Genomic DNA, 26,943 nt, shown 5'->3' with positions numbered 1-26,943 from the left:
GCAAGGAAGAGGCTGATCTTATTTGGCGTTCTAGTGACACATCTGCGGCGCTATTCGATACACGGACCCTTTGAATCGTGATGGAGATGTCGTAATAGCTGACCATACTAGGCTTCCGTGTTATTCTGTGATTGAGTAAGACGCCAGCGTTTCACACAACACAGCGCTGCCTCCCGGTCCACCCTTAGAATATTTTCCCGTCCGTAACCGCGTCTCAACCCCCACCTCGTTCTCAAATTTTATTTCCAGTGAATTCACAAATTCTTGATATAAAGACACGAGTACCATCACTCTCTCCTTACGAGCTCACATCCTACAACATAATAATCTTTTTTTAATTTACCCTCTTTATACCCAACAACTATATTTCATACTACATCAAGATGCAGCAATCATTTGCCGTTCTCACTGCTTTCCTCATCGTTTCTGCTTCGGCCTCCTCGCTCATCCGACGTGATGAAGGGACCGATAATCAATGTTTCGAGTTCGATTCCATGATCCCCGAGAAATCTAGTGCGTGTTCTTTGCTTGCCGCAACAGATATGATTATTTCCATTGACCTGACAAAACGATACGATCCTCGCGCTTTTTCTGCTGATCAGCCTGTAACTCGCGACCTGATCTCGTGTGCACCAAGGGATGTACCGGTGGTATTGGTAAGAAAGGGTTGTCTCTAACCGCTAAAAGATATGAAAACTGATGCTTGAACATCTTCTTTGTAGCTGCATCTGGCTGTGTCTGGGGCCCTTCTGGAAATGCTACCAAGGAAGAAACAGAGAAGGGACGAGCTGCCCACCCGAAACCTGAGAACGTTACTTGCACCAAGGCCATGGGCAAATCGTCTGCCTCCTCATACAGTAGGTTGAATCTTCTATAAATGGCGTTTACTTTGACTAATTCATTCCGCCTCCCTAGCTTGCCGTACCGATACCGATGTATACACTTGCTCCAGTCGTTCCGCCGGTAGCGCAAGTAAGCTTCATGTATAATTGCTTCAGGCCTTCACACTACTAACCCGTCACTTCAGCTTGTTCCGGATGTGTGTCAAACGGTGTCCAAATCGGCAACGTTCCCGCCACTACCCCTGGAGCCAACGGCACTGCTATGAACAACACCATGCCTAACGACAAAGACATGTCCAACAACATGACGTCGGGTGACGCGACAGCTTGCAACAACACTGCTATGCCTGCTACCAACGCTTCAGGATCTGGTAACGGCAATGCCACCAGCCCCAGCTCGTGAGTGTCTCGACCTTCGTAGATACAGAGAGAGTTTGACGTGGCCCAATCACTGACGAATATCTTGACCATTCTACAGCACTACCAGTTCCGCCTTCGTGGTTTCTGGCAACATGGTCTCTGCCGTTTCTGCCTCTCTCTTTGCTGGTGTCGCCTCTCTAGTTCTCTAATCTTAACGCTATAAAGTTAACGTGCTATCGCACCGGTCTTGTAATTGGAGACAAATGGACATCAAAGTAGTCTTACTTGTTTGTGTGTATGTCTTCTGATGGAATGCAAATGACAAATGAATTTATGATGAAACCACAACCAAAATAAGACATGGTCGTTTAAGTTTGCCCACCGCCTTCTAATTATGACGTGTGAAAAGTGAATCAATCCATGTGATGGTACAAATGGAGATATCGTCAGAAAATATAGACATTTGCCGACCTTCGCTAAGTCCCACGCTGGACCTAGCCACCAACTCCAGCTCCTGTCTGGAATCACTTGTCGCGCAAAGCTTGTCCAACGTAGAAAGTAGTTGACCAATCAGAACTTGCGATTTCGAAGTTCTGGATGGTGTGGGGTGTAGCCTGATTTGAAAGTCGCGATAAGCGATTCATGGAGTTTCCAAGCTCAGAAGCTATCCCCTCCTTCAAGCGCAACTTACATCCACGTACTTGTTCATCTAAGCAATCCATATCTAATTCTCCGAGTTTCTATCGATTCCTGATTTTGAAGTTTGATTTTGTGACCTCGAAGCCCTTTTTAGATCACGAAAGATGATTGCAAAGTAACAGATAGGAAGCATGTCAATCAACTCGGCGGCATTTGAGTCAAGGTATAGATTTGGAAGTCCGAAGAGATATTCAAAGGGAATCATGACACTAACTTGTGTTGGGTTGCAGTGATAAGTGCTGGATTGGAATGTGACCTTTCTACTGATCGATCAGATTGAAAACAATTGAACTTTGACCTATACACTTATTCTTTGGTTATCTAATCTAATATCTTATTCCTTTCTTATTCATCACTCATCATATATCTATGAAGTCATATTGTTAGTCATGATCTCATATGCTGTGACCTTCTCTAGTGATCTGATCGGTATAAATAGATGATGAATCGTGTTACTTGTTTTCTCTTCACCGATTCCATTCTTCACTTCGTGCAGGTGTGCTTTTGCTCTGCGCGTGTTGGTCACTGAAATATATTATCTCTTTAGTTTTACTAACTAAACCACTTCCTCAGCCTCATAGCCAACTCGCAATGAAAACCGCCTTCGCACACAAGCAACCATTGTTTGACCATCATGATTCATTCATGCACGCGCTTACAAAAGCGATGAGCGTGATTGCCTTCCATTTTCACATCGTTGGTTTCAAGGTCTTCTGGAATGGCCTTGGGGATAGATTCAGAAGCTGAAGCTGGAAGGAGTGTTGCTTGAGTTTATCTTGGAGGGTCGCACACACATCTTTGGCTATCTAAATCTTTGATCATTGGGAAGTGATCAAGGGTCGAGTGGGGGCGCTACCGAAAAAGTGCACACATGAAACGTTTTGATCTTGAAGAAATCACATATAAGCTCAAAGCATAAGCCCTTCACGAGCGCGTTCTCAACTAAGCCACTCGCGCGGCCGCGTCCGCGCCCTAGGAGGAACCGCATGTAGAAATTCTGATTCTTTTGGTCGATTTCCTTCCGAGAGGCGACTTTGTTAAGTTTACCCTAGTTTACCCCTGTTTACCCCATGCCCACAATTGTCGGTATACGTCCCCTTCCAATTGATCTCCTTGCAATTGCACCAGCCTTCCTTCAGCGCCTCACCGGTCAAAGATCGGAATGTGGTTCTATTGAACCCCCGGTGCTTTCACTCAAAGGAGACACTTCATGATGATCGTGTCTTCCAGCACTTTTCCTTTATCAGTCTCTCTTAGCCCTCACCCATCTCAAATTGTTCACATTCATCTTCGTCTCTTGCGCAACCCAAAATGCTCAAAAAATTTCTCCACATCGCATTTTTAGTGTTTGCTTCATGGCTTAACGTCTCAAAGGTCATGGCCGCGAAACATGTCAAACTCTATGACACCAGCTGCGACGTAGTCTACTTGTTTGAGTACGGTGTTGCAAGTGAGTACAATCATTAGGGTTTTTTGTTGACCGTATGGCTTCAGGATCCTCTGCAGTCAGACTGGCTGACCCCACTTGTATAATGGATCGAATCGGGAAAAGAGTGCGGCAGTGCGTACGATGGGCATTCATATGATTGCAGTCCAAAAAATTGCCGTGATGGGAGTAAGCATCAAAAAGTTTTCGATGTCCGAATTTCGTATTGAAAGTGATGAAGTAACATTGGTTTGATATATCTCATCTTAGATAAGAATTATTCTGTACTGGTTGATTGTACTCACAACGGTTCGACAGACCAAACCACATCTCAACAAGATTGTGCTCAATATACTTATACCAATGATGACAAAAACCCGACCCTCAGTACGTCTTTCTCAATCTTGAACTCATTTGATATCTGATCAAAAACTTATGCTTATTCACCATTGAACCTATCGTCTTCTTCTATGAATCTATAATGTTCATCAGATTGTATCAATACTAAGGGTTATCATTATACATGCCCTTATAATAAAAATAAAGGCAAAAAGATTGGTAAGTAAAGAGCCTTTCTCATCTGCTATGTAAAAACCCTACCCGACTCAAAAACACATCAACTTTCTAACTATTCCATTTGATTTCATTTCAGAATGTAAGGGTTGCTTTATGGTGCCGTAGAGTATCAAAAAAAACAAAGAATCCTTAATCCTGGGACATTCAGCATGTTGGAACATCAAAAATCGAAAATTCCTCTCGACTTATCGAGAGTAAGTTGATCTGTATGCATTCTTGTCTAAACGCTGGTATAGTGAAACTTGTGAAACCAAAGGGATCGTGGAAGTTATTTTAAAGAGATTGAGAAATTTGTATCACAAAGAAACCAATGAAGACATTTGTCTTTACCTATCCACTCTGATCAATGGCTCCAACACACTTGCCCAATTAGATTTGCATAAAAAGAGACTTGTGATCCTTTTTGATCACAACAACTTGAGAAACGATGGAACCAACCCTTAAAATGGGGGAGTGAGCCCATAGATAAGAGGAAGGATAGTCGAAATCTCAAAAATCCGTTCTGTACCATAGAAGTCAATAGATCAAACAAGGTCTCTTTTCATATATTAACAGGTGAAAAAAGAGTTGTGAACATATGGATATACTCAGGACAGTAGGATGATCTCACAGATTGGAACAGAACTCTGTTCTGAGCAAAGTTATTCAAACAAGAAAATTTGGTAGAATCCAGTCAAGTTAAGGCAATTGAGGGCAACTCAAATAACAATTTCAATAGACTTGATGTCCAATCAATATGATTGATCAGATATAAAGGCTCAACCCTTATAATCTTGTGCTAGAACAAAGTCAGAATCACATTAATAACCTTCTTTTTGATCCATCAAAAATATCTTCCCATCATTGTGTTTTTTTTCAAAAAAATGATTTTCTTGACTTGTAAAGGACTTCCTGAATTCTCAATCTTTCTCCAAACAACCTCAATTGATGGTTTGGAACCATTTTTTTTTTTTTTTTTGTGCTGAAAAGCAATCCTTCACAAGACACACCTGCTAGATTATATCTATGTGCGTCCTTCCCAAAGGACATTGCGACTGGGCTCAGCCTCACCCCCATATTTTCAAACCACCACCTACCTCCCATCTATGATAACAGTGAAGGCAAACTTTAAGCATAGACCCAAACCAACCAAACACCTATGTTGTATTGTGATTTACTAAGTAGGATTTACTCTAACTATTGTGATAATGATATCATGTGATTTTTAGTACAGTGGGTGATCAAAAAGCTACGGTTTTTTCAAAAAAATAAAATACATTTTTCTTATAACATTTAATGATTAATAGTAATTTTACAAATGATTTTTCTAATGTAAATAGATGAAAAGGATCATAGGCATCTTGTCTATCTGTAGATATGACAAAATCAACATACCTTGTCATTCAAAAAATATATGAGTGTGTTTCACCAGTGTGTTTATTTACCCTTGGCTTCAAGAACAGCTTTGATTTGATCAGGCAATGATGATACTAAGTGCTCAATTTTTCAGAGGGGACAGCCTTCCATGCATTTGATTTTATGGTAGATATAGTTTTAAGTGTCAGGGTTGGATCAGTAGCTGAGACCATATGTTTGAGGTTGGACCAAATATTTTCAATTGGATTGGGATCTGGTGATTGAGGTGGCCAAATTAACTTGACAATGTCTCTTTCATCACACCAATTAGATGTAAGTTTAGAGGTATGTATTGGTGCATTATCTTCCATCAAGATTAGACCATGTGCTTCTGGTGAATTCTCAAAGAATTGTCTAATGACAGGTTCACATACTTGATTGATGTATGATTCAGAATTCATTCTGCCTGAGTTCAATACCACTAGATCAAGCTTAGTTCCAGAATAGAATCCACCCATACCATCACACTTGAATGAACTGATTTGTGAGAAGCAACTAAACAGTCGGATTGATGCTTTTCTTTAGCTTTTTGTTGGACATGCACATTGCCATATGATTTTCCCACCTCAAATGTTGATTCATGTGTCCAAATTACTGATCTCTGATCTTTGACAGTCCAATATTTATGGTGCTTTGCAAACTCAAGACGGTCATGAATATGTTGAGCATTTAAGTATGGCTTGACCGGAGCCACTTGAGAGTTATATCTAAGGTTTCTCAACAAATGTCAAATGGTGCACTTGCCCACTTTAGTAGTTGATTTTTGGGTAAGCTGATCAGTAGTTGATCTTTGTGACCGTTTGATATCTAGGATCAGATGTTAGTGATCACAACTAGTCAAAATTCTAGGGTGTCCTGATGGTTTCTTTGGTTCAAAAGAGCCAGATAGCATGAACTTTGAAACTACAGTTTGAACTGTACTGCTGATAGACCACATTCTTGAGCAATATCCATGTTTCTTGCTTTAAGAAGATGCATTCCAATGATTTAGTTTTTGACTTCAGATGTAAGCGGCTTCATGGTGAGAATATGAGAGGTGATGGTCAACAAGGAGAGGTGTGAATTTTGAAATTTGATCAATTGAATTTTTCAAAGAAAAAGAACTGTAGCTTTTTGATCACCCACTGCACCAACACAGCTGCTCAGCTATTAGATCATCTGAATGAGTAAATCATATGTAATATGTTCTGTAGAAAAATCTCAGTTTGACAAAATTGTTCCAAAAATTGACTACATACACTGACTTGTAGTTTTGGTGTGATTCCATGCACTAAACTTCATGTAACACCCTTCCTGTTACTGTCAAATGGCTTGCAAAGTATTTCCTGAGTAGCTATAGTGGTATATATAGTCAATTTTTGGTACGGTTTTGTCAGACTAGAAAAAAGTTAAAAGATATATCACATGTGATTTACTTATTCAGATGAGCAGACAAATGAGCAGACCTGTATCATCATAACATTTAATCCCAAAGGCACTTCGCTTACAAAACTCAACAAAATACACCATTAGCGTGATTTTCAAGTTTTGGCCATTGTCAGAAACCATTTCACAGCTTCTTTGAATTTGAATATTCATCTTCCTGCCACCTATCATTCACACAATTATCCATATGAACATCAATCCACCAAAAATTTCCAGCTCATGATTCACATGAAAGCGCCACAATTGGTGGCAAACATTTGAATTAGTGATTGCAACACACCCAAACCTACCCGAACTCACATGCACCTTGGCTCATCCCCGCTTTGAAAAAAGGTTACGACATGCTCACACTTTATACCAACCAATTCTCCCTCCACCAGCTTGAGTCCACACTTTCCGCGACACAAACCACACATCAACTATTATATTTGTCGCATGAATCGATTTCACTAGGCATGTGTCCAAGGTCTTAATCTTCAAGAAATCCTTTATGCGGCTCAGCAAATTGCCAATCACTCACTGCTTTGATCTCACTGACGTCATTCGACTATGGGATCCACTTCTTACTTTGAATCTTGATCCATCTCAGTCACAACACGGGGTAGCCAACCAAGAGGAAATGATAGAGTTTTTGGTAGATATCACATGTGCTCTCACACTTCAGCTTGGTCCCATCATCCTCAATATACAAACTTTGTATCAGCTATCAAGTTACTGCAAGGTATTAGCTACTTTTGTTCCAGACCTGACTTTCCGTCTCTTGACGTCAATACTATTTTTCAAGATGACTTACTTATTCTTCAGCATCAATTGGCTGAAGGTCTTGCAACTGAGAAGCCAACAACAGATCTTACCCATCATCCCAGTCATCAACTACCACTGGCTCTCGAGACCGAAGAACAGGAATCGGCACACAACGGTCTTCCAGATCAAGGCTTGCCCTGGTTCAGGCATCACGCTTGGCTGGACATCTGTTCCGTGGTATAAGTCCAAGTCTGCTACAAACCTTGGCCCTCCGCTACCATTGTCCCTGACCAATCACGACCATCGGCCAATGGAGTATGTGCATGGTGGAGTAGAAAACGTAACATCGGTCTGCTGGAAAAACCTAAGACTCGGGCTGAAGCTTGGAAGGACAGTGATGCAGCTGCGACGTACGTAACCCCTCTTCTGTCCCACCAACAACGCTCCTCTTGTTGTTCATGTTGTGTAACACCAAGTTTATAATACTCGGAGATAGAGCAGGCGAGCGAGATCATTAAAACTCATCATTTGCTTACCCTTTCAGCATCATCCGCTTTCACAGCTAATCCAGACCACTTTTATGATTGCTCACGTTGAAAGAATGCACTGGAGGCGATGTTGTGCGTAAGTGCGAATATAAATCTTGCTGGTTTGCTGGTATATTTGATAAACTAATCTTGTTGACCTTGAATCTTTCCGTCGTATCTTAAAGCTGCTCACCAAGCTGGAATCCAATCCAAAAAAACTCATCTTAGGTCATCAATATGCTCCAATGACTGAATTTCAACTCGTACAACCGCCAGACAAACACCAACATTTTCAACAATGTGCTCAATATGAGTTCATAAACAGTAACCTGGCTAATCTTCATTTCAGTTGGTATCTTGAATTTTGCAACTGATCTATGACTGATCCGAAAAGTGTCTTATGAAGGATTGTTTTTGTTTCTGTATCAAAACCATGAATCCCAAGATCTTCAGAGTGCAGGAACCCTGGTCTTTTTTCTTGGCTCAACACATCTTTCTAAACCTCCAACTTGCAGATCTTCTAAGCAAGCTACGAATAGACCATCTTGGCATCCTCATGGCGTCCACCAACAACCACATTTAAATTTATGTTTTTTCATTGTCTGATCCACTCAGGCCTTTTACTCCTGCTTAACAGTCATACAATCACCAATCACCGTATGAAGCTAGCGATGTTGAGACAGGAAACGAGAGTTTTTTCTCATCAGTGCGTTGGTCAAAACTTTTGTCTTCAAGTTCCTCAACAGTCTCTGTCGACCACATCCACTCGCCACCATCAACTGGTAGCCTTGGATCTCCGATCGCTGCCACTTCAGTACTAATGGGAAGCTCGACAGGTTCCCGTTCATTTCTCTTAAGTTTGAGGGTAAGATCCGCGGTCGTTACTCAATCTCTGACACCCTCCACGGACGGAAGTACTGGTGATCTGATGTCCGAGTTAACTTCATCTTGTCATCTCTTTGTTCTCCCAATGATGATTATTGAGCAACATCCACCAAGAAACGATCATTAAGACATTCATTACCTGATAATCCTTTCGCACCTTTTCATCATCTATCATAACCTTTGCATCTGACCTTGTCTTTTCCACTTAGTGACTGGACAGAAAGGATCAATTAGGAGATACCAAGTGTAAGTCTGCATGTTGCAATCTACTTTCTTTTTTGTCATATGAGCAGCCTATGATCAATTCAGATTAAGATTGACAGAATCTGATAGAACCTGAACCTACTCCTTCTTGGATTCACAACAACTATTTTGGTTGAACTATGATCTGAAAGAAGAAATTTCCGATGTGGTCAAATCCTTTCATTCTTGTATGATATCTATTGCATACATAAGGTATCTTGTTAGTGTCCCTTGGACTGATTGATCCTCTTACTTTCAGCATCTTTTTCGTAGATTTAAATGTTTCAACTCATTGTATGACATTGATCTTCTTGATGCGATTCTGTGGATGAATCCATGCTTATCAGATCTCCGATGATATATAATCAGTTGGTTATCTTATTTGCTTTCTACGTATACGATCAACTAGGGACCAGATTATCACAGGCCAGAGCTCGTCAAATCGACTCTAGAAAAGAAGTTAAATGCTCTCGAGGTGCAAAAGCTTTGCGTGTTTTATCTGCATGTGCCAGATCGATCGATCCCATTCAAAGAAAGAATGTTATCCACCAATCCTCACCAACAGGTTTATCGAGTACATCAACTATGATACTTACCATTAAACCTCAAAGAAGATAACTTCATATGTACTCATCTATCTTCGAATAAAACTTGAATCGATCATTGCAACTTCTATCGATAATCAAGTACGTGTTTAAGAGGAACTCACGTTGACAAATTAGTTCCATCCAGACAGTGTAACCTGATTCTAGCAATTCATCTCTCTCAAATTTATTCAACTTAATCTTCCACTTAGGACCAGTGACTTCATCTCTTTACTGGTATCTCTGAAATCGATTCAAGATCCTCAACACGACTAAAAGACATGCAGCTTCTTCTCAAACTTCTACAACTGACCTTTGATGTGCAGAATATACCTCCAGACTACTTTTAACCTGTTCAAATGCTCAATATTTGATCTGATCTTTTACTCAGCAAATATTGAAATCAATCATCATACCAACTCAGGTTTGTACCAGGATCTGAATCAAAATAATCAAATCATCATCAACATACTAACAAACAATTTGAATGCCTTTAGATCAACTCGAGATACAAAAATATAGTGACCATAATTGAACAGCACCACCTACTTTAATGGATAATCAATCTAAGATTCAAACTACCACGATGAAAACTCTTCATCAGCCACTTTACCTCTGTACGCTTCTACCAAAGACTCTGCCTAATCCGCTTATTGACAATAGGTAACCTTCATAACACCATAGATCATCAGGTGATTGTACTAACACAGTAAACCTATTCTATGAGGACCCACTCGAGTAAGATATTGGCAAGCTTACAATTCTTTTCAAATGGATCCCACAATGAAGCAAATGTACTGTTCACTTCTATGGTTCCATTTCCTCCACTAGAATTAAATTCATCAACACCAAATTCAATTTCATTCTCATCATTGTGTTCAATTGATTTCTATTGACTTTATCAGACTTTACCTCCTGTTACTTATTCATACAACAAACTTATGAAGTTTATAAGGAGGTCAGTCCTACCAAGAGGGAAAGTTTACAGACTTGGGCTCATTAATTATGCTGAATGGGAAATGGTTAGATCACTTAATCATGATAACAATGATGAAATCAGTGACTATCAAATTTCCTGAAGAGTCTTTAATAGGTCTATACATTTGTTGATCAATTCTCAACATTTCAAACCTAAAATTTGATCAACTCTTAAAAGTCTTTTGTGGCTTAAAGAAATTCCATACTACAGAAGATAGTCATCCTTTATCTTCAACTCCGCACCTTACTCAGCTTACAAAAGCTTACCCAAAGTATCTATCTTGTCCCAATAAATTATTTTGTTGAAAAACCATCTGTTGGTTACTGTTCATTTCTGCTTCAAAGATTTATCATCATCCTGATATTATCCAATCTGCAAACACATTGAGGATATTCTATGATACATGCTCACATAATAAGCATAGGTCAGTCTCAAACCATTTATCCAGCTCTGAGTTTGAGTTTATTTTCTGTCATAGGCATTCGAATTCTTCCATACATTTCCATACTGTATTTTCATCTGCAGAATTTCATCATGAGCATTGAACCTTTCCAAAATCCATTTCTCTTGTTCAAGAACTGATATCAGTCAATAGTCTCTATAGACACCAGATCAATCTACAAGATTAGGAAGGCTATCATCCTACCAAATGATTTACTCACAATGTCTCTCAAAATCAATGATCAAATTGAATCAAGAATTTTCTTTGCACATCTTGAGTTAATTTGATAGTCCATCCCATACTAATTCCTTACTGAATGCTAGATTAGAAATCTTTACCAGGTCAGACCATTTGGATTGGATTTCAAGTTTGGTTTGAGTGGATCTATTTGATTGATTTCTGTGTACACCAATAGACCAACACAGGAATTGATTCATTTTAGTGTACAATGCATCTCAATAATTTAGCAGCTGAAAGATGTCAAGAAGCTATGATCTTCAATTCACTTGAGTGTTTTTTGAAATTTGGCTGTTCATTTATGATTTTTACAAATATGTACATCTTATCACTCTTTTTCACACCCACCATGTTCAGACTCTTTTGGTTTGTGCTGGAAAGTGTTTAGATTGATTTGCAATGTTTTTGATTGTCACTTCAATCTTGAACCCAACAAAAACCTTCCTTTGGTGGTGATTAAAAAACAGTTGTGCAGAGACCCTCAAAGCAACCAGATAGAGGAAGGAGCCATACTCTTGTATAATATTTAGGACATATAAGTCAATCACATTCCAAAATTGTGTGATACATACCTTAATATGCAATGCTGGTAAAGGCATAGTGGTTAGGGAAGAACGGACCTTTTACAAACTCAATTGGAATTATTTGATGAACCAAACACAGTGCCCATAAAGAGCGCCCCATACGTTGGGGGCTCCAACAAGTACAAATGCTTGCTGTTGTACTCTTGTGGGACCCCAATGTCCAGGGCGCCCTCTGCAGGCACGGGAAAAAAATACCTCAATTCATAGGCTGATCTTGGGAAAGGTTGCAAAGCTCAATTCTTCACTTGGATTTAGCATGGTGAGAATCAACTGGATCTCTTTCATTGCAATCAGATCCTTTCAACAGAGTCAGTCAAGCTCTTTGTGTGTTTAGATGATGAGAATATTACAGTTTTTTGGTGGAATTTTGAATTCAATGGCATGTAAAGGTTTCAAATCTTAACAAATATTGAATCAAGCTTCAAAAGACTGACTTCACTTTTGTAATGACTGGGTAAGTGTTGTATTTTCCAAATATATCCAAGCATGTCACTGGATATCTCAATTTTTGACTTCTCTGTTGCAAACAAATTTTGTCAGGTTGAGGTCACCCAGGGCAGCACCTGCCACCAACATGTTAGTGTATGTGTGTGAAATTGTGGTTTTGTCATGCTTTTGGGATTGTGCTGTGTTTGATTTACATACAACATGGCGGCGTCAGCCGCTAAAGCGGCGCCCGCCGCTAATTTGCTAGTATATATGATAGCTAAAAATTTACTCAACTTGTTGTACCTATGTAATGTGGGTTTTATGCCTCAGGTGGGTACACCATGTAAATATCCTTGTAGCAAGTCAGTCTGCACACACAAAAGACTTTCCTTATACCCTGTAAAGAACCATCAAAGAGGTGCCACAACAGGTGCATCTTCCCCTTAGCAACTGGGACATTGAAAGTCAGTTGACCCCAGCTGATGACAAAGGATCCCACAAATCCTATGAACAAAACACTATTCACAAAGGGTGCTCAACAACAATCTCAATCTAAATCCGACCAAAAGACTTTGAGATTTGTTTCAAAACTCTCTGTGTGTGCATGTCAACGTGCTACACCAATATTGACATGGTGGTAGTGATCAATCCTTGATGACCAATTATACTTCTAATCATTTTCCCCTGTGATTCTCAATTGAAGGGAAGTAGTTTGATGTTTATGGTGAACAAACATAACAAAGTGCCCCATAAGCACATAAGATCAAAACATAGGTGGGACTCAGGTGGACAGCAGCACATCATGTTTGGCAGCACCAATGTGCAGCCTGCATACATGCACCCAGAAAAAGGTGCTTGTGCACATATGTATTTCCTATTGGTTCCAGAGCAAGAGGCTCTGGCAAGATTTCATTGATTATTTTTATATTTATTTTCTTTTGCACCAGACCTCATTACGCTTACTAACTCTCTTTGAAACAAAAGAAAACCAATCTCAGTCCTTTTACATGACCAGTTGTAGTTCTAGATGATGGATACTACTTGGTCTGTAGCCAATATCTTTGACATATTTTTTTACCTTTTTTTTCTGAATGAAAACCCTCTTCAACAACAATTTTTGTGTCGCACTGTGCGCACCCTCCTATACGCGCACATCGAGCTGCGGAACCGCCGCGTCTGTGTGCACAGGCTGGAGAACCCAGCTGCCGTCCACGTGAGTAGGAGGGATTCACTCTGATTGGTAAATTCATGATTTGTGAGGCATAAAACCTTCCTAAAGGATAGTTCTTTTTCTTATTTTTCTTATACCAAAAGCCTTTGACCGAGCCTGAATATCAATTTCAAGAAAGACAGACATCAAGAGATTGGTCATACTGCGTATTCTTTTCTATCTCGGTCTCTATCTATCGTTATGTATGTAGCCCAGGGTATAGATCGGAGGATACCTTGGCCATAGTTGTCTCGGAAGGCAACTAATGTATACTTTACATATGCTGTGTCTGGCTGTGTACTTGACTACCAAAGCTCAAGACAAACAAATCGAAGAATGATACATATTCAAATCTGGTGATCAAGTGATCTTTTGACCAAGTTACTCAGTTTACAATACGATATTTGTTTTAAGGAGACTACAATTGCACAGCCTAGTTGAGGCTCTTTTGATTTACATTTTCGAGTGATATTGGTATTGATATTGATATTGAGAGATTCGGTGATTGAGATTGGTATGGTAATAGTTAAGATAGAATTCATGAGAGAATCCAGAATGAGATGGAGTTGATGAGAATGGAGTTGGATGAGTTGGATGAGATGGATGAAGTCATGGTGATTTGATTTGATTTGAGTGATGATGAGAAAGAGTAGAAAGTAGATTGATATTTAAAGACTGCTTACTACTGCTACTGCTACTGATATACTCAGAGGATATAGTATTCTTCTGATTCACTCAGCAGCAATTCACTCAGCAAATTACAATTCACTTTAAAAGTCTTCAAACTATCAACTATCAACATTCATCAAACCTCATCAAACTGACAGATATATCAATCGATCGATAAAGTAGAACTAATCAAAGTCAATTCAAACAAAAATGTCAACACCAAATCATTCAGAACAAGAACAACCATCAAAACGAATCAAATCAACTCTAACTCCATTCACTTCACCTTCTCTTCATGACCATCCATCAGCTCCAGCTTATCGTACTAGACTCAGAACTCGTTCAAATCAAACTCAATCACCTTCACCATCACCTTCATCACAAATCAATCTTCACCATTCAACTACGACGACTCATCATCTCATCAATCTAAGCCAAGATCCATTCCCCATCGATCCTGCATTAAACCCATCACCAAACCGTTCACCATCCTCACCATCATCCTCATCATTCCGCACGAACTGTGAATGTCAAAGCACATCACCCAACCAAATCTTGAACATAAACCCATCCAGACCTCAAGCTGATCAAAGAAACCCAAGTATCATCAATTTACCAAGTGAATTATTAGAAGAGATTTCAAACCATTTATCAAATGAGATTCCAAGTTTATTATCTTTATCTTTAACTCATAGTCAATTAAATTGGATAGCTTTGAAAACTTTATATCATTCTCCTTATCTTGATTCACGTTATACAGCATGGAAATTAAGAACTACTTTAAGAAATCATGAAAAGCTTTCGAAATTCATTAGAGTCTTGGATATCGATTTGAATAAGCTTTGTAAAGCTTCGATGTGGGCTTCTTGGCATTTACAAGAAACAGGTGGTGCAGTAAGTGATTTACTTCAAAAAAAAACCCAAGAACTTGAGATCTCATTTTGAATTTTCCATTTAACTAATCTTAATTTTTGGTTTAACTTTTGACTTTATAGGTAGTAGATGTTTTATCACAATGTCAAAACCTAATTGATCTAAGATTACAAATGCCCAAAGAATCCTCAATGTTCATGCAAGAATTTATCCTACCTATCCGAAACCTAAGTAACCTACAAACGTTTTACAAAGATTTAAAACCGACTCAAGACCTCTTTAACGAAAGTTTTCAATCCAGAATCAATCCACCCGCATGGATTTCAATGTTACAACTCTTATCGATGATTGGACATTTATCTACATTAAAAACTTTGGCTATTAGAGGTTTAGGATCAAGTTTAAGTTCGAAACCTATCTTTAAATCTCAACCGATTTCATCTTTTTTAATTAATTTGATTATCGTTCAAACTTCTATTAAAGAAAGAGATCTTCAACAGTTATTAAGGTATAATTCGGGACTTAAGTCTTTGACTTTGATCGAATCTACTTGTATTTCAAAAAGAGGCTTAGTAGAAGCTTTACAAGCTTGTGGAAAATCTCTTGAAGAATTAATCATCGGACCAGGTTGGTGGGGTAAAAGGTAAATCAACCCTTCTCTCTTCCAAGTCATCAAATTCTAATAAGTTTTTTTTTTTTTTTTTTTTGGCAGTGATACTTCTTTTCCATTAGACGATGTGATTGGTAGTTTAAATTCATTAAAGAAATTAAATGTAGAAGGAGACCTAATCAGTCCCGAGTTTTTTAAATCAACCTATCAATTAAATCATCAAAAAACTCATCAAAGTCTTACTAGATTAAACGAATTGAAAGTTAAGAAATCTAATACGTTTAAGTTTAGGGAAACTTTGATTGGATTAAAGGATATGATTAAGTTTCATTCGACTATTAATCCTGGTTTAACTTCCAGAGGTGGAGTGGGAACTGGAGGGGGATTGGTGGGAGGAGGAGGAGGAGGAGAAGGGGAAGATGGTTGGGTACCTCCGATTAAGTTGATCGAGTTGGAAAACTTGGGTAAATTAGGTTGGAAAAAAGATGAAATGAGTTTAGTAAATGAAATTTATTATCCTGGAACATTTGTAATTTAAAGATGAATTTGAAAAAATCCGAATTTTGAATCTTTTTTCTTTTTTTAAAATTCCTTGACTTTTTTCGTGTATGTTTGTGTTTGTGTGATTTCATCCAATTTATAATTAATCAGTTCTTGTTTCTTTAAAATTGTAGTTTTTTAGTCTTTTTTAGTTTTTAGTTTAGTCTTTAATCTTTTTTTGAGTAATCTTTTTGAGTAATCTTTGTTTGTTTTAATAGAAAAAAAGAAATCGTGGTGGTAATTTTTTTTTGGTTTTGGTTTTTGGTTTTTGGTTTTGTAAGAAATTGAATTATAATTAGTATATCTTTTTTTATATCTTTTTTTTATATAATTTTATAATCAAGGATTTAATTGATTTGAATGTGATTTTTGAAGGTTTTGGTGAACAGAAGCCTTGGGATTTGTAAAGGACTTGAAAGTTAAAGGGAAGAAGTGAAGACAAGAATTCCAAAATTAAAATATTTAAAATCATACAGCTATTTCATTATATGTTGGACATTGAGAAACAAATAATCAAGTTTTTTAAGTACTACCTTGAAGTAGATCAAACTTCAAACTTCACCAATGAAAAACAGACAATAGAGTGGTTGCTGTACTGTTTAAATCCAGTTAAAAACTGAAATTTCAACTTGATTATTTTTTCTTGATTTCAGCCAAGATATAATGAAACAGTAGTACTTGATTTTCTGTTTGATATTTTTGAGAATTTGGAAATGGGACCGTCAAACTCACTACTAGATTAAAGAAATATTGCCAAAGGCAATACCCGTGTTTGGTGCGAATCCCAAGGCGTAAGCCCCGGGTATATAATATTACTTGAACAAATGATGAAACACGCCCTACGGGGTGGCTAGGGCCATACATAAAATATAAGGAAAAAAGGACAATTATAACTAATATATGATAAAGATTTTATAACTACTAAGAATGAAAATAAATAATACTAGCGAAAAAAGAAAATGAATATGTAAATAGAACTAAAATATCAATAAAAAAGAAACTGAAACAACTATACTCGAACAAAATAAAATTAAAAATTAAAAAACTAAAATATTCGACTAATTGATGATGCTTGACACTTTACTTTCACCGGCCTTTAGCCAGGGAGTAGGAGGGAGGGATGAAAAAATTTCTGAATAGAAAGATAGAGAGAAAACTTGAGTATGATGAGTTGTTGACGAAAGTAACTGCTATGGGAAAGATGTGGATGATGGTGGTCAACAGCTATGATGTCATAGCTGATGAATCAAAAGATAAAGTCAGGAGAAGTTCAACCTGTCAGTATATGTTTACATGTAAAATCATCCAACTTTCCCATTCCACTCTGTTAATAACGCGTTACCAACAACAAATCATTTAATTTTCATTGGTCAGTAAAAATGTAATAAGAAAAAAGTTTTTAGTTGTCTTTAATATATGCAAAATTGGAATTTGAAAAAGGAGTAGGTAGATTTTTGACACTGATCAGAGGCAAGGTCCAGGGATCCATACAAGAAAAGTATGAAGTTCTTTCAAATTTCAGGTATAAAAATCATCCAAATGGGCATGTTCAAGTTAACCAAAAAATGTCTAAAACTTTTTTAACTCTTGCCTACTACTACTAGTACCAAGCAATAATTGTCATATCAATTTAAATAAGCTGTCCATATAACCCTCAATACCTCATTCCACTGACCAGCTAACCATTTGATACCAATAATGAAACCTACTCCAAAACCCATGTGTGGTCATAAAGGATTCAATTCTGAAAACAAGAATAAAATCAAGCCAGTCTGCTTCATATATATATATTTTCTGAGTGTTTCCTTGTAAGACATCTTATACCCCATTGAAGTGAAAGCAAAGCTCCAAAGTCACTAGGCAGCTATATGTGGGTTTTGCTTGAAAGTGGTAAGTACTCACTTCAGGTTCAGTGCTAGTATTGTCCATGACATCTTCTGCAGTGCATCTGGTTTTGGTGCCAGTGCCAGTGGTAGTGCAATATGACACTTGCAGCAACCCAAATCACAGTCATGGGTTAAAGTTCCAGTGACCCAGTTGGTGATTGATTTACCCAAGTGTGTGTATGAGTTTCCAGAGTTGTGAAAGGTGCTTGGAGTTGAGGGTAGACGAGTGTGTTATGAAGGTTTAGTCATAGATGTGCCATTCTTGGCATTTTAGTCATAGATGTGTGCCATGCTTGGAATTTTGAGAGTGTATGTAAGACTTGTGGACTTGAAACTTGAAAAGGGGCTGAAGGGAACTTGGACTTGGTTGGAGAAGAATCTCCATGAAACCATCAGCAGAATCAAAGGCTTCACCTCATAAGACCTCAAAGACCAGGTTTGTGAAGGATTGTCTGCTCACTTTCTTGCAAGAATGTTCAGAAGGTTCTGGACTTTGTTGGTTTTCACTGATTATCAAGTTGTGAGATGTTGATAAAATTTGTGAGGTAAGATGGTCCCATTGACTAACAGATATTGGATTTAGAATGGTCTAAAAATTGTGTGGATTGAATCTGAAGTAAAAGTTTGGAAACAATGCTTGGTGGTTCCTGGAGTGATACTCCCAGTTATAGACTTCTGGAGTTATTTGAAGGATCCCACTATTTAGCGCCCCCCCAGGGAAAACCCGGCACCCCATTAGTTTGGGGTAATACCCGCGTGGCCCGACAATACCCCAATACCCGAGTGTCACCAGCCAAAATTTGGCCGAGTTGGACCTATAGGGCTCCCAAGGGGCTCCTCAACAGGGCACAATCTTGCAGATGAGCCCTCATCTTACCTAATTCATGCCCTTTTTGTTCTTGATGGGGTAACAAACATCATTAAAAGAAACAAAAGGGCTCAAGAATTCTTTTGTGCCCGTACCGGCCCAATACTACACGGACCAAAGGACTCAAGCAAAGAAGGAACTTGAAGGGAGGCACATATGTTTTCCGCACCATCCTGTTCAATTGCTCATAAAACCTTGCCCTCAATCCGAAATCTCCAGATCAATATGCCCTCAAAACGACCACGAAACAGTGATGCTGACAATCCTCCAGATCCCCTGCCAAAAAATACATGAAGCAAGGCAGGACCACGACGGGCATAGATGATATTTCAATTTCAAACATCCTTACCACTTTGACAGAAAACAAACCAAGCTCAAGTGATGCACTCATACAGAGTCCCAATTATGTCACTGTTTATAGAAACAATTGAGAAACTTCGAGACGAGATCAAGACACTGAAGTTGCAAGGGATGGTATGAAAGTGACTTCCACATGTTGTTCTTTGTTATAAAAGCGCGCCTGAAGATCTTTTGCCTGAAACAAATCCCTTTCCAAGCTGTCCTGCAAACGTTGAACAAAATAATCAGCCCTTGGTACTCTCGAAGACCGAGTTAGGGCGCTAAACCGCGGAATTGGTATCGATTAATAAAACAAAGTTGAAGCGACGCCCCCTTGTTGTTGAAAAGGGGCTACAGATCTCTTGGCGCCCCCGGGTCGACCCGAAGGGGGCGCCGGATATCAGATAGGGGGCGAGAAATAGTGGGATCCTATTTGAATTAGATGGAAATGTGAAGTTTTCAAACTCACAAAACTTAGTATAAAATATACTAAAGCAGGCGCAGTGTTTTGGGCGAATCCCAAGGCTAAACGCCAAGGGAGATAAAATTGCTTAAAACAAAACATAAGATCACACCCTACGGGGTGGCTAGCGGACCTTAAAACCACACTAACACAACAACAACAAACAGCCCTTAACCAAAACAAAAAACAAGAACCGCAAATAACTAAAATAAAAATCTGAATAAAATAGTACAACCAGACCTCTTCTCTTCTCACATCTTTTTTTTTTTTTTTATAAAAAACCTAAATAAACTCGCTATAACCTGAACAAAAAACTAAACGACTCAATAAATGAAAACTAAAGAACTTAAAATGGATAAGAAGCAACCTAATAAAAGGGAATAGAAGGGTGGGCTGGTGTAAAAAAGTAACACTAGAGAAAGAGATAGCTAGAGATTTGAAAGAAATCGCTAGTGAACGCTATGGGAATGAATTTTAAATGAGATTCGGAAAAGGTGGTAAACAGCATGACATCATAGCTGCAGATCTGCAAGTTATAAACCAAGGTCCGACCCGTTAGTAAAGTTTATACACATGTTCAAAAGCCCGAATCACATTCACATTCCCATCCGTTAATATCAAGATACCAACAACTAATACTTCTTATATGTAGGATATGATGTATCACCATGTGATTGATATTTTCAATTCTTTGATTTATGTTTATCTTTTGTGGACTTTGATAATACAAAATAAACTTCATCCTAGACAAAAAGAGGATCTGATATGGCTAGAGAGGATGTTCTTTGGTTCCAAGACTTGAAAGATTTTAAATGTAAGTATTCCTTGGGACTCATCGTACCATGGTTTTCTGACCAAGATCAGATAAGTTTTAATGCTGGTTTGTTGGAAGACTTATTTGTGTTGAACGCCTTCTGTGAAATGAAGGAAAGTTGCTGTTGGTTTTGGAGAGGTATTGGATTGATGGGATATGGTTTTGTTTGGAATGATAGACAATGAGGATAAGTTGGTGTCTTGATATTGATCATGAACAGACAAAGTTAAAGGTGAGTACATGATAGCATGGGAGTGTTATAATCTCAAATACTGGATCATGGGGATGGTACCTGTAATTAATTGGGTGGTGGGAAATCATTTGATTGATAATGACCTACCTTGTCAGCTGAAAGACTTCAGTGTAATTGTTTAATGGAAGTCAGAAGCATAATCTGATTCCCAACATTTGTTGCCTTGATTGGATTGAGGTGAAAAGCGCTTCTGATCTTTTTGATACATGACTCTTGTGGATAAGTGGTATGATGAACTGATTGAGATTCAAGGATGAAGAACATTTTTGGAAGTTGATTGGTCAAGATTCAAAAAAAAGAAAAGAAGATGGCTGTGTACTATGTAATTTTATGTGATTTGCTGTATGGTGTAGTGAGTGAGTAATTGAATACAGTTTTGTTTGATTTATCGAATAATTTAAGTTTGAATGAGAGAGACTGAGCAGCAATATCACTCATCAAACTACTAAACACCAACACCAACACCAAAAAGAAATGAACTCATCATAATCAAATCAAATCACAAACCAACAAGATACCAACTCACCACTCATTTTAACCATTTTACCATTCAACTCACATCACATCAAATGTTAAATCATCAACCATTCATCATTCTATTCCGAACGATACTCTTAATCAATCAACTTATCATCCCAACCAGCACATCAAATCTAGAATTCCAACTCTACAAAAGATCTACTTCTCAAAACAGATTTATCCATGCCAAATCAAAACTAATCAATAAATATTCTTCTACTACTTCTACTACTTCATTACAAAAAAGACAAATCTCAGTTCCTATCATTTCAAACCTTTCGAATCCTTCTTCTTCTTCGACTACTACTACTAATACTGGAACTTATTTACATAATTCTACCGTTAGAGGTGTTAGTGATGGGAGAGGTGGAGTGATTGGATTACAACCTACTTATAATTTTCAAGCTGATCTGTAAATTACCATTTTCTTTCTCTTTCTCTCTAAAACTGATCTTGGTTAAAAAACTAATCTTACTTTCCTGTTTTCTTACTTTCCTGTTTTTCTGGTTTTTGATCTGGGTTATTTAATTTAGTGAATACTTCATAACGATTCAAATAGGAACCGATTCACCCCAATCACTCAATATAATCCTAGACACAGGTTCATCAGATTTTTGGGTAACTTCTCAAAACTGTACACTTCAATCTGGTTGTGATTCAAACCTTTTAAGTAAATTTGATTCAAGTCTTTCTAATTCGACTAATACTCCTTTTTCAATTAAATATGGTAGTGTAAGTTTTCCTTTCTTTTATCATCTTTTTTGTTTTGTTTTTTTTATAAAAATTTTGATTTTTTTTTTCTTTTGGTGGGAGGATGATAGGGATCTGCTACGGGGAAAAGTTTTATTGATAATATTACTTTTGCTGGGTATCATCTTACTAATCAACAATTCGGTAAGTCAACTTTGAATGATTCTTAAACCGTATTAAGTTTGAATTGATGAATGATGATTTTTTTCGAAAATATAGGTGTGGTAGATACAGTTTCTAGTGAATTACTAAGTAAAGATGTATCAGGACTAATGGGTAACCCATCACCCCAGATTTTCCCAAACCCTTCCCAACCTCAACTAACCAAACCGAATCTCTATTTCTCAAAAAAAGGTCTAGGATTCCAAACATTATCATCATCAGGTATCAAACCACTCTGGCAAAGTCTACTATCAAATCCAACCCAATACAACCTAAGTTTTCCCGGATTCTCATTCGCTCTCACAAGGTTTATCAACCAAACCAATGCAAGCGAAATCGAACCTGGAGGATTATTTACAATAGGAACGTTGAATACTTCTTTGTTAGAAGGAGAAATCGAATTTATTCCTTTACCGATCGGATTAGAATCTTATTGGTTAATACCTATGGAATCGATTTCTGTTAATGGATTTAGTTTGGATTTGTCAAAACAGAGAACAAAGAATGTGGCAATTGATACTGGTACTACTTTGATTGGTGGTCCGGCTGATGAGGTGGCTGGGTTTTATAAGCAGATTCCGGGTGCTTTACCTGCTACTGGTTCTTATCAAGGTTTTTTTTTGAATTCTTTTTTTTACATCTTTGGGTTTAAGTTGGATCTCTGATATGACTCTTTTTTTGGGTTCGATAGGGTATTATTCTTATCCTTGTAATTCTTCAGTTAATTTAAATTTCAAGTTCGGAACTCGGAATTATTCAATGACTTCACAAGATTTCAACTTAGGACCGTTTCCAGGGAATCCTACTACTACTACTACCAATACTTCTTCTTCCTCTAGTAGTAGTAGTAGTGGTGGTGGTTCTGCGGGTAATCCTTCAATGTGTTTAGGTGCTGTGTTCGAATTAACATTGGCTGGTGCTTCGAAAGATTTGATATCTTGGGTCATGTAAGAAATCTTTTTAAATTGATTTTTTTCTCTGTGGGGGGCTAATGTCTTGTGGTTTTTGCAAATTATAGTGGTGATTCATTCCTAAAAAAGTAAGCAAACCCTTTCCTCCTTCAACCAAACCTCAAACCCCTAACCCGATTTCTTTTTCTTTGTGGGAAATTAGTGTTCTATCAATCTATAGATACACACCCCCATCCATCGGTTTCGGAACCCTTAAATCCCCTCCCTTCAACCAAACTTCTTTTCCACAAATCAACATCAATGGAACTTTATGGAATCCAAATACGTTTAAGTTTATTGATTTGAATCAAACTTTTGATCAGAATTCTTTAAACGGGGGGAATTCAAATGCTTCTTTGGCTCTTTTTGATCAGAAGGATGGTGGGATTGGGTTTAGGAATGATAAGGATAAGAAATCGGCTGCTACGAGGATTTGGGTGGGGAAAATCATCGGAGGAGGTCTTTTTTGGTTCCCGGTTTTGGGGTCGTCGCTTTTTTCTTTTTTTTGGTTTGAGTTTGGTTTGAGGTTCTGAGGTTTTGAAGTTTGGTAGTTTTGTTGTCGTTGGTATTCTTATTGTTATGCTTATTGTTATTGTTGTTGTTGTTGTTGTTTATATAGACATTAGTTTAAAGAAATCTTCTTTTGCTTTACTTTTTTTTTGTTGAAGAATATATTTGGTAAAGGTTTGATCATCTATTTATGGGGTTTTTAGTTTTTTTTTTCATCAGTTTTTTTATCATCAGTTTTTTTATTGGGTTTTTTTATTGGGCTTTTATTGGTTTTTTATTATCAGTTTTTATCATTGGTTTTCATTATTGTGGTTTTTTATTGGTTTACATTGTTTGCATAAATCTTTTTTTATTATTATTAAATATTCCCATTTTCTTGATCTTGATCTTGATATTGATTTTTCTAACGTTTATCTTTTTTTGGATTCATTTTCAAATTCAAGGGGTTTTCTTTTTTTTTTGGTTGTTTTGAAAGTTTCTTTTCTTATTAAATATAATATATACATATATATATACAATGATCAAAATGCATGCAATTTTTTCTATGACACACAGCTATTTTGATGAGTTTTACCATTAGTGGTACACAAACATGAACACCTGACCTAAAAACCCATGGACAAAACCCATGACAACCTGATTGTTTTTTGGGTTTTGTCCAACAGGGAAGTGGAAACAAGAAGTCTTTTATTGGAAGTTGGCTTGCAGAGTTGACTAAAGGGAATGGGTGAAGGCGTGGGTCATCCAAGCAAGAAGTGCAATTGGCTCCACCAAGGAAACAGCGGGATCGTGTCACGACTCGCAAATGAGCTCCATTAGAATTTGGGACGCAGCTCCGATGGGGTTCTTTCAAACCCCCTCTCTCTTTTGATCCAGTCTCGATTCCGTTTGTCCCAGAAAATTAACAAATCTTTTTACAAAAAATTGTTTCAACTTTCCTCTTCAAATTTCCACTCAAAAAATACGTCTAAATACAGTATAGTAGAAGTTTCATCCAAGTTCTTCAATACATCTAATACTGTAGTTCATTTGCAACGCTAGTCATCAGATCTTTTTTCAAAAAAAAAAATTATTATTGAATATAAATTCTTCGTTTTACATCTCATCGTATTGCAAACCATGCAAAATGAAATCGCTGAAACAGTCAATGCAGCAACTACTCATTTTGAGGCGTTGGAAAAGCTTCTGGTGGACTACGCCCGTCAAGGAGGAAGCAACAGCATCTCCATGTGGGACCTCAGAGATGCGTTTAGCGCTATCATACCCACCTCGGACCCATACTTCACATATAGGTTTTCCGTCTTCGCACGCACGTGCATCGACCTCGACGCCAGGGCACATCGCCGGATCTGGGAAACTGTTGACGCCGTCCCAGACAATGTCTCTCCACAATCACTGGAGGAGGATGAGCCGATTGTGCTATCGGCAGGAAGTGCAGCGGACAATCTCCGAGCCCCTGAACCGGTGCTATTCCACGCAAGACCGGTTTTCATTGATGCCCTTGCAAAAGATCCCTTCAATGACGAAGCCCTTGAAGTGGCAGCGAACTGTCCAGTTGAAGATGGACAACCACTTAAGGAGATATCCCCTACTCCTCCCTCTTGTCGCGAGACTCAAGCTAGGAGTCATCGCAGACAGTCTCATCGCTCTTGTAGCCCTCGACCATCTAGGCGGCGTTCAAAAAGCCCTCGCCAAGCAAGACACTCCCGAAGTCCCAGAAGGTCTGCCAGGAGGTCAAGATCACCCCGTCAAACACGAAGGAGATACTCCCCTAGCCAGCGTGAAAGAAGTCCGGGGCACAGCCACTACAAACACCGCGAGTCAAGTCTACGGGGAAGGTCTGAAAACCAACACCAACCTAGATCTTTGCTCTAAAGAATGGACAACGGGACCTTCAACCGACCTATGGTGGAAGAAGAAGCCATGCCACACCTCCCACCACGCCCTTTGAACGTTGTACCAAGTGCCTTGCTACAAACAGCGTCCGCACCACGGCACCGACCTCAACTTCCTACAGGTCCCCCTCAATCGACGTCCAGAGGAAAACAACGACAAACATGTCCTTCTCCTGACGAAACAACCAACGAGCGGGCCATCCAATTGGCCCTTCAAAAATTATTGGTCTCGGCGGGCGCAAAACCCACGAAACAACTTGCCTTCCAAGCACCGAGAAATGATCTTGAAGGGAGAAAATTTTTGACTTTGGCTAGAGAAATCAGCGATATCAAAAATGAGTACAAAGAAGAAATCAAAAGATCATGTTCCCTTTTTGAAGAGTCTCAAAACAAACCCGCTCAATATCCAAAATCCCAGATTAAAGACTTGCTGGAATATAATTACGTTGATCTTGAAAAACTATACGTCAAGGTTTACAGTAAACCATCTTCATCCAGAACCATCAAAGTCAACAAAGCAGATGACCTGGAATTCGTGGAAAAAGTCAAGGGTTTACCAATCCGAGATAAAGTACACTGGCAGCACCTCATCAGGATCATCGAGCACGCTTATAAAGCAGCTTTTCCACCAGCAACAAAAGCCGTCGGGACTTACTTCAATTACATCTTGGAACTGGTGGCCGATCCTAGCTTGGGGGTCCATTGGGAAGATGTACGAAACTACGACGCAGCTTTGCGACATCAATTCGCGCAAAGACCCTGGATCAGCTTTGGAGACTGGACAAACCCAGAGCTGGATAGCATCAAAAGCTGAGTGCTGTACAGTAAAGAGAGCAAGTTGGGCCAAGGCCTCGACATCGGAGTCAAAGCAACTCTTCAAACAACTAAATCGTCGGCCACTAGAACCTCGACATCAACTCCTCGGACGACTACGTCATCCAGTTTGAAAACCAAACCTAAACCCCACCCAAACTCACGTCTACACTTCCCTTACAAAGTCAAGGCTTTGAAGCTTTGGGCTATGGGCGATCAGCCTTGTGGGTTGTGGAACGGCGGTATTTGCCCGCATACCAACAACAAATGCAAGCGAGCGCACCACCTTTGCAACAAAGTGGGATGCGACAACGATCCTTGAGGAGGCCTCGTCCACAAATGAACCAAACTCAAGAAAATTCCTCCGGAATTTGGAAGTATACCAAAATCTCACTTATCACTCTCCTTCCGTTGTGGTAATCAATCTATGAGACCAATCAAA

General features: G+C 38.5%; 5 protein-coding genes across 5 annotated transcripts; all 5 read left to right on the top strand.

The window, feature by feature from the left end:
• Positions 1-383: 383 nt before the first annotated feature.
• On the top strand, positions 384-1,411 carry MELLADRAFT_104816 (uncharacterized protein; the record flags this gene model as incomplete). Its single annotated transcript, XM_007408227.1, has 6 exons — positions 384-513; positions 603-656; positions 723-857; positions 916-972; positions 1,028-1,241; positions 1,321-1,411. The coding sequence occupies 6 exons, from the start codon at positions 384-386 to the stop codon at positions 1,409-1,411; spliced, it is 681 nt and encodes a 226-aa protein (XP_007408289.1).
• Positions 1,412-3,212: 1,801 nt separating this feature from the next.
• Positions 3,213-4,008, top strand: MELLADRAFT_123806 (uncharacterized protein; the record flags this gene model as incomplete). The annotated part of the gene is made up of 5 exons (XM_007408228.1): positions 3,213-3,351; positions 3,454-3,516; positions 3,598-3,714; positions 3,820-3,885; positions 3,980-4,008. The coding sequence occupies 5 exons, from the start codon at positions 3,213-3,215 to the stop codon at positions 4,006-4,008; spliced, it is 414 nt and encodes a 137-aa protein (XP_007408290.1).
• Positions 4,009-14,466: 10,458 nt separating this feature from the next.
• MELLADRAFT_104814 (uncharacterized protein) lies at positions 14,467-16,277 on the top strand (the record flags this gene model as incomplete). The annotated part of the gene is made up of 3 exons (XM_007408229.1): positions 14,467-15,150; positions 15,252-15,772; positions 15,842-16,277. 3 exons carry the CDS (start codon positions 14,467-14,469, stop codon positions 16,275-16,277), a joined length of 1,641 nt encoding a protein of 546 aa, XP_007408291.1.
• A 5,121-nt stretch (positions 16,278-21,398) lies between these two features.
• MELLADRAFT_123288 (putative aspartic peptidase A1) lies at positions 21,399-23,376 on the top strand (the record flags this gene model as incomplete). The annotated part of the gene is made up of 7 exons (XM_007408230.1): positions 21,399-21,833; positions 21,955-22,153; positions 22,243-22,315; positions 22,391-22,447; positions 22,526-22,945; positions 23,025-23,280; positions 23,352-23,376. 7 exons carry the CDS (start codon positions 21,472-21,474, stop codon positions 23,374-23,376), a joined length of 1,392 nt encoding a protein of 463 aa, XP_007408292.1.
• A 1,536-nt stretch (positions 23,377-24,912) lies between these two features.
• On the top strand, positions 24,913-26,502 carry MELLADRAFT_84603 (uncharacterized protein; the record flags this gene model as incomplete). The annotated part of the gene is made up of 3 exons (XM_007408231.1): positions 24,913-25,417; positions 25,464-25,631; positions 25,709-26,502. 3 exons carry the CDS (start codon positions 24,913-24,915, stop codon positions 26,500-26,502), a joined length of 1,467 nt encoding a protein of 488 aa, XP_007408293.1.
• Positions 26,503-26,943: the final 441 nt, after the last annotated feature.

The sequence above is a fragment of the Melampsora larici-populina genome, assembly GCF_000204055.1.
Source record: "Melampsora larici-populina 98AG31 unplaced genomic scaffold MELLAscaffold_11, whole genome shotgun sequence".
In the NCBI taxonomy this organism is placed as follows: domain Eukaryota; kingdom Fungi; phylum Basidiomycota; class Pucciniomycetes; order Pucciniales; family Melampsoraceae; genus Melampsora; species Melampsora laricis-populina.
The sequence above is the reverse complement of the archived record's forward strand: the minus strand, read 5'-3'. Positions and strand labels throughout refer to the sequence as shown.